Genomic DNA, 11,299 nt, shown 5'->3' with positions numbered 1-11,299 from the left:
TATATAAACACACCTGTATATATGTAATATACACTTTAATATTTTTTAAAAATATATATAAAAAATTGTACGTAATCGCTGTAACTATTTTGTCATCACTTAAAAAAAACTGATCTATCTGTTGTAATTTTCATGTCACCGTGCAATGTTTTTGTCATTAGCCATGATAATCCTACATAACAGCATTTTGTCCAATGCTAATTTAATTCTGTTGTCTATAGACGCCGTTGCATCTGGCCACGTTCCTGAACCAGCCTGCCGTAGTGAAGGGCCTTGTAGAAAAGAGGGTCTCACTGGAGCTCCAGGACCAGGAAGGAAACACCCCTCTCCATGTGGCGTGTGAGTACGGGTTCTGGGAATGTGCCAATGAGATGATCCACAACGCCTCGCCCAGCAAACTCGCCAGCGTGCTGGAAGCACAGAACTGGAGAGGTGAGAGACTGTTTGGAAGTCATCATACTTGTTAGTGAATTGAACAAACCTCTATCGCTAAGTATTAAAGCTGAGGGTGTAAATCATCCTGCAGCATTTGTGCTCCAGACATGAGTGAGTTTTGTTGTAGCAACTGCATAGCGACATGCTCAAAACACCCTAGCAAGTGCAAAACAGCTATTTTCTTGTTTTTCTGTTGTGTATATTTTGAAGAATCATACTGAGAATTGCAGTCACACTTCTGTGATGCTGATTCCTTCACTTGTGTTGGTTCTGACTGGATCATGAGGTTTTTTAGTGAACAGAAACAGTCGTGTCAGAACAAGGAAGTTGGCAGCAAAAAGTGCCCTGGAGTTTTTCCATGTTGTCATGAACTTCCAGTATCAGCGTTTCATAACGTCACCATCGTTCAGTTTTCTCTTTGTGTCAGCTGCTGTCTTGGCAGTGAAGCTGTTTGATGTTTGTGCTGGGTGGATTACTTACAAAGTGTAGTCCATTACCGATTACATAATGAAAACTGTAGTTAGTAAGGCAATCTAGGTTACTTGTTTTAGGTAATGCATTCTACTTTTTTAGATTACTTTTTTTTACCATTAAACTTACCATATTGATACCAAAAAGCAAAGAGAAAAAAAATATATTCCATTTTTTTTTCACATTACATTCAACCAGGGTTTCCCAGAAGAATGATGGAGTTACATAAACACTGCTTGCTGTGGTAGACGGCGTTACACACACCGATAACATTACTTGCCCGCCCCCACTGTCGCTTTGATTTTTTATAGAAATAAAAACCATTTAGTTCAACTGGAAAATGAACGATACACTAAACTGAAAGAGTCTGCTCCGCTCCATACAGCCAGGGTTGCCAGGTCTGCATGACAAAACTAGCCCATGCACGTCAAAAACAGCCCTAAGTACTGCAATGACCCTATCCCAAATATCAAAACTCAAAATATGTCATTTCCGTACCTAAAAAAATATATATTTTACAGTCACTGTTATGCACATTGATCATAAACACAGCTAAAAGGCTTCCTACCGGTGGCCCTCCTTTACAAAACTTAAAATTTAGTGCAATTTTATCATGCAAAATTTTTTAATACAAGCATTTCAGTCAAATGTAATTCATGCAATATTTGAAACCTTTAACGCACAGGGAAAATTCACCCCACGGCGCCAGTTTAAATTTAGCGCAATTCAGTGGGAAAAAGATGGACTTGGCAACCCTTCATCCAACACGAGTCAGATTTGACTGATCACGGGGTGGAGAGTAAAATGTGCTTCCTTCACACAGAGTGATCACGAACTCGAAAGTGAACCGCGAGCGCCCATCCAAAAGCGATTTCAATATTTATGTAGAGTATGTTTCTGACATCAGAGTTGATATTATTGTATTATATAGGAATTGAGGCATAAAATATTCCATCTGATCTTCACTGTGCAGGGCTCACGTGTCTCCATGTGGCCACGCTGCACAAGCATCAGCGTCTCATGCGGCTGCTGATGAAGAACGGGGTGGATCTGAACATCCAGGTGAGCTGCTCGAGGCTGATTCTGCTGTGTGACGTGAAAACCTTCAGTCTTGTGACCAAACATCTGGCTGATTTCCTCATTCAGGAGGGGACGAGCGGGAAGACGGCGGTACATATGGCAGTGGAGCTCCACGACGCGCCGGCGGTGAACCTGCTGCTGAATAAAGGGGCGAATGTAGATGCTGCCATGTTCAACGGCTGCACCGCGCTGCATCTAGCCGTGGGCCGACAGGACGCCGCCATCGCTAACCTCCTGTGCCAGGCTGGAGCCGACAAGATGATCAGAAACATGGAGGATGAAACAGCCCTGGATCTGGCTGACGGCAACGATGACGTAAGGAGATCGAAATTCCCTTGTTATCTAACTTCAGCGTTTAACAGACTCTTCAGTGTCGGACTGAGACAGAGACAACTCCGTATCAGTGTTGTTATTGTTAATTAAAACTAAAACTATTAAACCGTTTTTGTTCGTTGAAATAAGGCTGAAATAAAATATAAATATTAGATGAAAAACTTAAACTGAAAATAAGTTGAAGTACCAAAGTACTCAATAGGGACTTTCGCACCGCGGGAACCTTTTCATAGTTACATTTAGTTCTGGAACTAAAGCGGTGCGAAAGGCCCTAATATAACAAAAATTACTAACTAAATTAATAATAATATTTTTGTTACTTTTCTAACATGACACTATATGTTCATTGAGAAAAAATAAATAAATAAAAAAGAAGCCACTAAAATTAAATTTACAGTTTTCTAATGTTTAAGTTTTTATTTTTAATATTTGGTACAACCTTCATGTAAAACAACACAAATGCATTCTGATCTATGATTAGCAATATTGATGTTTTGTAGCAATACTGTGCTGTTGTAAACAAGACGAGCAAATAAAACACTGCTTTGCAAACTTGTTGCTATTGTTAATCAAAACTAAAACTATTAAACTGTTTTTGTTCGTTGAAATAAGGCTGAAATAAAATATAAATATTAGATGAAAAACTTAAACTAAAAATAAGTTGAAGTACCAAAGTACTCAATATAACAGAAATTACTAAATAAATTAATAATAAAATATTTTTGTTACTTTTCTAATATGACACTATATGTTTATTGAGAAAAATAATAAATTAAAAAAATAATAACAAAAAAAAAAGAAGCCACTAAAACTAAATTGACAGTTTTCTAATGTTTAAGTTTTTATTTTTAATATTTGGTATGCTTGATACAAAACATTCTAAGTATTGTAAATAATTATTAATTTATTATTAAAAATAATAATAATATTAACTTCCATTAAAAAGTACAGTAATAATTTGCAATAAAATGTGCAATATTGCAACATTTTATACAATTTTATAAATATATTTTAAAAACTAACCTAAATAAAATAAATTAAGTTGAAGTACCAAAGTGCTCAAAAAACTAAAATGACTAAATAGTACTAAAATGATTAAAACTAAAAACTAAAAATATTTTATAAAGCTAAATAGAAATGTTTAAAAGCAACAAAAATACTGCATAACAACATGCTCAAAAACTCCCTAGAAACTAATTGAAATCAAATAATTTAAGTTGAAATACTAAAATTACTAAAACTGAAAAAAAAATTAAGCAAAATGGAATTAAAAAAAGAAACCAATAAAAATGACAAAAGCACATAACAAAATTACTAAAACGAAAATGAAAACTGAAAATATACAAATAAACGTTATTAATAATAATAATAAATACTATAATGGTATATAAATAATACTAATGCTGTTTATATTGTCTTAGCTTGAGTGATAGTTAAGTCTTGATTATTAGTGTGCATGATGTTCAATACATTTCAACAGGTTTTTTAATTTAACTGAAACATGAAATCCTAAGTGACTCTACATGCTTGCATTGATTGTGTTATTGTGCGTGCCGTGTTGACTGTAAAGCAGCATACAGTAAATGCACTTGCTCTGTAAGCTGTACATTAGAAATGGGATGATGTGGTCACTGTTTCTCCTTTTGCTTTTGCAGATTTTGGCCTTGTTCCCCTTCGATGACATTCAGATCATGGGCAGGACTGTCATGAGCTTCTCCTGAACATGTCAGCAGCACGTTCTTTGTTCTTTTTTTAAATACTGATCTGAATTTGCAGGACTTTGGTCATAGTGATGCACAGCTTTTGGAAACGTCTGCCTGTAACCTCAACTATTTCTGCCCAGCGGTGATGGTGCTGGTTGATTTGTGAAGCAGTAACAGCTTCAAGCCATTCATGCAGAATGATGTGCTGCTGCGTGGTCGGGACATGCGGACGTAACTTGTATTGTTTGTAGTCTGTTGAACAACCTTCATGTAAAACAACACAAATGCATTCTGATCTATGATTAGCAATATTGATGTTTTGTAGCAGTACTGTGCTGTTGTAAACAAGACGAGCAAATAAAACACTGCTTTGCAAACTTGTTTCATAGTGCCAATAAAAGTAGTTTTAATATTTACGTGCAGCGTTTTCTTTCTACTGAAAATGCAAGAGCTTTTTACGAAACCTTTTTTTTTTTTATTATTATCTGCCAGCAACTGTTGTTTACTTCACAACCATATCATTTACATTTTGGTTTTCAATGTTAAACGCTGCATATAATGCAAACTAAACAGACGCTGGAGACAGATTCATGCTTTGGAGTTTTTAAGAGGAAAAATGTGCTGCAGTTCTCCTAAGCATTGATACTGGGAAAACAACAATGAGCAGAACATACAGGAAAAGCCACAAAAACAAGTTCCTGGTAGATTTGTAAAAAAGAACCGCATGTCGTGAAACCTTGTCTGTGTGTGTTTCCATCACGTGCCACATCACGCTTCCTCATAACTTCCCAAAAATGAGTCCCATTCATGTAAACTCGGACGGGTTAAAACATGCTTCCGCTTCATGTGAAACAAGTAGATTTCCTTGTAAATTAATATTAATTTCCTGTACAGCATAAGATTGCCATTGTATTTGGTGACTAAATATAGCATGAAATGCTTACTTTTAGAATAAATAAATTATAAAAAAATTTTTTTTACGATATTTGATACTTCTAAATATTGTTACTTTTCTAATATGACACTTTATGATTATTGAGAAAAATAATGAATTCATAAAAATAATTTAAAAAAGAAGCGGCTAAAACTAAATGTGCATCCTAGTAAATTTACAATCTTCTAATGTTTAAGGTTTTATTTTTTAATATTTAATATACTCGATACTAAATATTATAAACATTATCAATAAGTGTTAATGTATTCTCATTGATAAATTATAATGATTAATTTTGATATTTTTAGATATTTTATAATTATTATTCTTAATAAATATTAAAACCCATTAAAAAGTACAGTAAGTTACAATAAATACAATTTCAACATTTTATACAATTGTGTACGTATATTTAAATAATATTTGATATTTTGGAATTGCAGGAGTGTTGGGGAAACAATTTAATAATAGGAATTTGGGTCTTTTTAAAAAACAAATGTCAAGTAGCTGCAATTACTGTATAATATATGTATCTGTATTCTTGAGCCCTAATATATTCATGGTAATATAACGGTATACTGATTGCAAATGTATGTGGTGAATAAATATATAAATAATCATACTTTTAGAATAAACAAAATGTAAGTACTATTGTTTTTAGCTAAATTGTATAAATATATTTTTTCAATTTTTGATACTTCTAAATAATGTTACATTTATTTATTTTTTCTAATATTGTTACATTTATTTTTGTTCTAATTTGATTATTGAGAAAATGGCTTACAGATAATAAATTAATAAAAAGAATGCAGAAAAGGCAGCAGTTAAAACTAATGTGTACCCTAGTGAATTTACAATCTTTTAACATATTTCTTTTAAATATGCATTTATGCCTAGATTTAAGTGTTACAATAAAATGTGCAATATTGAAACATTTGTATACAATTTTCTAAATATATTTTAACAATATTAAAATAATATAGAAACAATTAGATGCTAAAACTAAACGTGTGTCCTAGTAAATTTACAATCTTTTAATGTTTTTAGTTTTTATATTTAATGACAAAAATTACTTTCCATTAAAAAGTACTTTTACTACATATAATAAAATGTGCAATATTGCAACACTTTTATTCAATTTTATGAATATATTTTAACTATTAAAATTAAAAAAATATACAGAAGTATATATAATTATTATTATTCATTATAATTAATGTAATAATTCTTATAGTTAATTAATAATAATAATAATAGTTTATTTTTCATCTCTTATGTCCACTATGTATTTTTCCTCACTCATATTTTCCTACTTATGTCCACTATAATTTTTTCTTTTTCCTTACTTATGTCCACTGTGTTTTTTTTCAACTTGTTTTTTCCTACTTAAGTCGACTGTAAGTTTTATTTTTTACCACATATTTTTTCCTACTTATGTCCACTGTAATTTTTTATTTCTTTCCCACTTTTCCAACTTATGACCACTATATTTTTTATTTTTCTGCCACTAATTGTGTCTACTTATGTCCACTATAATTTTTTTACCACTTTATTTTTTCCAACGTACGACCACTATATTTTTAATTTTTCTACCACTTTTTTTTTTTCTGACTTTCATTATAATTAAAAAAAATTACCACTTATTTTTTTCCTACTTATTTTCATTACCACTTTCTCTCAGTTAAGCAATACATTGTATTTCAACCTCAACATGTATGCATTATGGTTGCAGCAGATCCTGCGTTCAGATTAAAGTACTTGTCAAACCGTCCTGCTGATGTTTGTGTAGGTCGTGGGCTTTGTTTTCCTGTCATAAAGACGTGTGTGTTTGGGAATGAATCTAAGACTGGACTGCTGGATGATGCTTCATCGGCGGCCAGAAACGAGTCTGAATCCAGTTCATCTGCTCGGCAGGCCGTCAAACTCTTCTTCTGCGCTGCTGGACTCCAGGTTATACATTTATAGTTAATAGTCTTCACAATAACATCTACAATATCGGTTGTTGTTTTTTTTTCTATATGCACAAGTTAATAGTCGTCATTTGTTCACCATGAAGGCAGTACAATATGTTTTATATCTATATATTTTTATTTTTTTTAAATTTTATTGTTTAATTAAAAAAACAATAGTGAGATTCTCAATAGTGCAATTACAGTATTTTTCTTTTATTTAAAAATATTTTTATTTTTAATAAATATTTAATTAATTTAATTAAATTTAAGATTTTTAATACTTTATAATTTAAGTAATACATCTTTTTTTGCATTTCAGTAATAAAAATGTTTTTTTTTGCATTACACAGTATGCATACAGTATGCATTGTTATTTATTTGGATTTGTTTTTGTAATTCCCATTATTCTCAGTTTTAATACTCATTCGATTCTCACTAGTGTAATTACAGTTTTTTTTATTTAAATGCTATTTTTTGGTTTAAGAAGTTATTTTATTATTATTAATGTGTGCACAAGTTAATAGTTTTCATGTGTTCACAATAATATCTATTTATTTCATTTTTTTTTTCATATCAACTATTTGCACAAGTTATCAGTCTTCATTTGTTCACAATATCTGCAATATCTTTATTTATTTTTGTATTATTTATTGTTTAATTAAAATCACCATGAAGGCAGTATGACATTTCATGTATAGTTTTGGTCCATTTTTAAAATTATTTTATTATTTAATTAAAATCACCATGAAGGCAGTATAATATTTTTTTTTTTTCTTTATTTTTAAAAATTATTTAAATTAATTCCCTTTATTATAACTGCTTTAATTAGTTTTTTTTTATTTAAATGGTATTTTTTATTTTATTAATTTGTTTGATTACTGTGTGCTCAAGAGTTTTTCATTTTTGTAATTAGTTTTTCTTTGAACTCTTTGTACAGATTAATAGTCTTCATGTGTTCACAGTTATATCTACAGTATCTATATATTTTTTCCTCTCGCCCAGGCGTCGTACCTGACCTGGGGAGTTCTTCAGGAGCGGGTGATGACGCGCTCGTACGGTGCGACCGAGGTGGAAGGCAGCGGCGAGCGCTTCAGAGACTCTCAGTTTCTGGTGTTCATGAACCGGATCCTGGCGCTGACGGTGTCCGGTCTGTGGTGTGTCCTGCTCAAACAGCCCCGCCACGGTGCGCCCATGTACAAATACTCCTTCGCTTCACTGTCCAACATCCTCAGCAGCTGGTGCCAGTATGAAGCGCTCAAATACATCAGCTTTCCCACACAGGTACAGCACTGCATTCTGGGTAAACGAGCTGTATGGTCCAGCAAGTTATGTTTATATAGCACATTTCATACACAAAGGTAATTCAAAGTTCTTTACATAAAAAGGATTTTAAAATAATCATAACAGATGATTAAGAAATCAAATTAACAATAAAAAGTCAAAACTAAAGATTCTGATATGGCCACGTTTCAGTAGACCATTAGATGTGCAGTGTTTTTCATTTTTTTGACCTGTATATATATATATATAAGGATTTATTATATATAATTATACAAAATATTAAATGTAAGAATTTATTTAAATGTAAGAATACTTTTAACAGAATATAATTTAAATGACACATGAAAAATATTTTTTTATGGTATGCATTGCTATTATAATATGTTGATTCCTGGTTTCACTCCAGGAAAATTCCGCATTGGAATTTTTGTTGATTTTTTAAAAATAAATCCGTATAGGTCTATAATTTCCGTCGTGATGGTTATTGGTCGTCTGCATCCTACATATCAGTTTGGACATTTCTGGACACCTTCTCAAATCTTGATAGATTGATTTTCTCTGAAATCACTGCACGAGCAGCAGCAGCAGTGATTGACACGTCAGCTCGTGTCGCTGTCAAATCCGTCATAAATCCGATGCCCGATGTGTTTCCGTCGCAGGTCCTGGCCAAGGCCTCTAAGGTGATCCCCGTGATGCTGATGGGCAAGATCGTGTCGCACAAGAGCTACGAGTACTGGGAGTACTTGACGGCCGTCCTGATCTCGCTGGGCGTCAGCATGTTCCTGCTCTCCAGCTCCAGCAGCAAACACCCCTCCACCGTCACCACCTTCTCCGGCGTGGTCATCCTCGGCGGATACATCGTCTTCGACAGCTTCACCTCCAACTGGCAGGACAACCTGTTCAAGTACAAGATGTCGTCGGTGCAGATGATGTTCGGCGTCAATCTCTTCTCGTGTCTCTTCACGGTGGGCTCTCTGCTGGAGCAGGGCGCCTTCTTCGACTCGCTGGCCTTCATGATGCGTCACTCGGAGTTCGCGATGCACGCCGTGCTGCTGTCGGTTTGCTCCGCCTGCGGGCAGCTCTTCATCTTCTACACCATCTCTCAGTTCGGCGCGGCCGTCTTCACCATCATCATGACTCTGCGGCAGGCCATCGCCATCCTCCTGTCCTGCTTCCTCTACGGTCACGCCGTCACCCTGGTGGGCGGCTTGGGTGTGGGTGTAGTCTTCCTCGCGCTCTTCCTCCGCATCTACGCCCGCAGCCGCGTGAAGAAGAGCAGCAAGTGGCCGCCGCAGTCGCCCGTTCAGAAGGTTTAATCCAGTGTACAGAAGCCACATTTTCGTGGTTTGTTTGTCTTTTTTTGTTTGCTGCAGAACTGTGGGTTTGTGTTTCGTACGGTCGGACGCTACAAAAAGGGATTCCTCTTTATCTTAAAGGGATTTTGCCTGCGCGTCGTGTGTGTGTGTGTGTGAGAAATGACTTCACGAGCCATCGAGCGAACACGGACTTTGATATCTTTGTAATTTGGTACTAAATTCGTTCAGTTTTTCTATTTAAAGTTTGCTTTAAGAAGTTGTTCGAGAGGAAAATGAACTGTTGTTTAGGAGTGTTAGTTCACCCATCGTTCTGTTCGCATTATATCTGGGTCATATTTCACTCCAAAGTCCAAAGGAAAATATGAAATTAATAAAAAAAACACAATAAGAAATAGAAAAGACCATGTGGCCTTTTTTTAAAAACCATTATATTTTTTGCATAATGACATTATTTTCATCAAAACTGAACACATTTTCCACTCAAATGTTATTGTTATTACTTCAATGCAATAATAAAATAGCAAATTAATAATAAAGCGTAATAAGAAATAATGATATTATGTAATAAGAAAAAAAAACTTAAAAAACACAATAAGAAAATGAAAATTAAGCATGTTTTCTGGCCAAATCCACTTTTATTACAATTTTTTTTTTTTTCATTATTATTGTTACAATAAAATATTCAATAATAATAAAATGTTAAAAGAAATAAGACAATTTAGGCTTTTTAGGAACCATTACATTTTCTACATAATGACATTGTTTTCATGAAATTTAAGCAAATGTTCTGCCCAAATAATAATAATATTAATTATTATTATTATATTTTAATAGTTTATAATTATTACCATACAGTAATAAAATTCTAAATTAATAAGAAAGCGTAATAATAAATAAAGATTTTACATAATAAGAAAAAAAAACAAAATAAGAAAAAAATTATAGCATTATTTTCATGAAAATTAAGCATGTTTTCTGCCCAAATCCACTTTTATTACTATATATTTTTTAATTTCATTATTATTGTTACAATAAAAATAATAACATTTTAAATAATAATATGTTAAAAGAAATTAGACAATTTAGGCTTTTTAATGACCATTACATTTTCTACATAATGACATTGTTTTCATGAAATTTAAGCAAATGTTCTGCCCAAATAATAATAATAATAATAATATGAATTATTATCATATTTTAATAGTTTATTATAATTATTACAATACGGTAATAAAATACTAAATTAATAATAAAACAATAAGAATTAGATTTTCATTATTTTCATTAAAATTACATTTTATTACATATTACAGTACAATAATAAAATATTAATAATAAACCATGAGATGATAAAGGCTTTTTTTAAAAGAATCATTAACATTTTTTGCATAATGACATTGTTTTCCTTAAAATTAAGCCAATTTTGAGCCCAAATACCCTTTATTTTTTTAGTAGTAGTACAATACAATAATACAGCTTTATTCATCATATAACCATAAATAGGAATACTAGATTTGATGTGAAATGTGAGCTAGACTTGACATGGTTTTGTGAGATTCACGGGTCACCTCCTCGTTGATGCCAGTGTCTCGTTTGGCAGGTGAATGAAGCTCTCTCACATTTCTGCTGTCTGCCGTATCAAACCATATAATAGTGTTTGTTATATGACAAACAAACTGATTACACTCTTTAAAATACTGAATACTCTTCAGTGCTCCAGTAAGTGAATCTCCTAAAGAAATGGCTGAAGAAAAATTATATATATAAATATAGCATTGCATTTTGCATGAATAA

The 11,299-nt window shown here is 32.7% G+C and overlaps 2 protein-coding genes across 2 annotated transcripts in view; both read left to right on the top strand.

The window, feature by feature from the left end:
• Positions 1-4,438, top strand: part of LOC107726706 (NF-kappa-B inhibitor epsilon-like) — an 11,235-nt gene extending 6,797 nt beyond the window's left edge. Inside the window, exons 3-6 of the mRNA XM_016536396.1 lie at positions 222-432; positions 1,880-1,968; positions 2,053-2,301; positions 3,975-4,438. Coding sequence (XP_016391882.1) covers positions 222-432; positions 1,880-1,968; positions 2,053-2,301; positions 3,975-4,040 — 615 coding nt within the window. The 3' untranslated portion in view covers positions 4,041-4,438. The remainder of the gene's footprint in view (positions 1-221; positions 433-1,879; positions 1,969-2,052; positions 2,302-3,974) is intronic.
• Positions 4,439-6,678: 2,240 nt separating this feature from the next.
• Positions 6,679-9,979, top strand: LOC107726699 (adenosine 3'-phospho 5'-phosphosulfate transporter 1-like). Its single transcript, XM_016536389.1, has 3 exons — positions 6,679-6,906; positions 7,911-8,189; positions 8,849-9,979. The coding sequence occupies exons 1-3, from the start codon at positions 6,679-6,681 to the stop codon at positions 9,503-9,505; spliced, it is 1,164 nt and encodes a 387-aa protein (XP_016391875.1). The 3' UTR covers positions 9,506-9,979.
• Positions 9,980-11,299: the final 1,320 nt, after the last annotated feature.

This window comes from Sinocyclocheilus rhinocerous, unplaced genomic scaffold, assembly GCF_001515625.1.
Source record: "Sinocyclocheilus rhinocerous isolate Xijiao unplaced genomic scaffold, SAMN03320098_v1.1 scaffold246, whole genome shotgun sequence".
Taxonomy (NCBI): Eukaryota; Metazoa; Chordata; class Actinopteri; order Cypriniformes; family Cyprinidae; genus Sinocyclocheilus; species Sinocyclocheilus rhinocerous.
This window is presented reverse-complemented; position numbering and strand designations above follow the sequence as displayed.

Coding starts and splice junctions, on each gene's coding strand:
- LOC107726699 (XM_016536389.1), top strand. CDS start 6,679: ATGGTTGCAGCAGATCCTGCGTTCAGATTAAAGTACTTGTCAAACCGT. Junction 6,907..7,910: donor TCTGCGCTGCTGGACTCCAG/GTTATACATTTA, acceptor CCTCTCGCCCAG/GCGTCGTACCTGACCTGGGG. Junction 8,190..8,848: donor ACATCAGCTTTCCCACACAG/GTACAGCACTGC, acceptor TTTCCGTCGCAG/GTCCTGGCCAAGGCCTCTAA.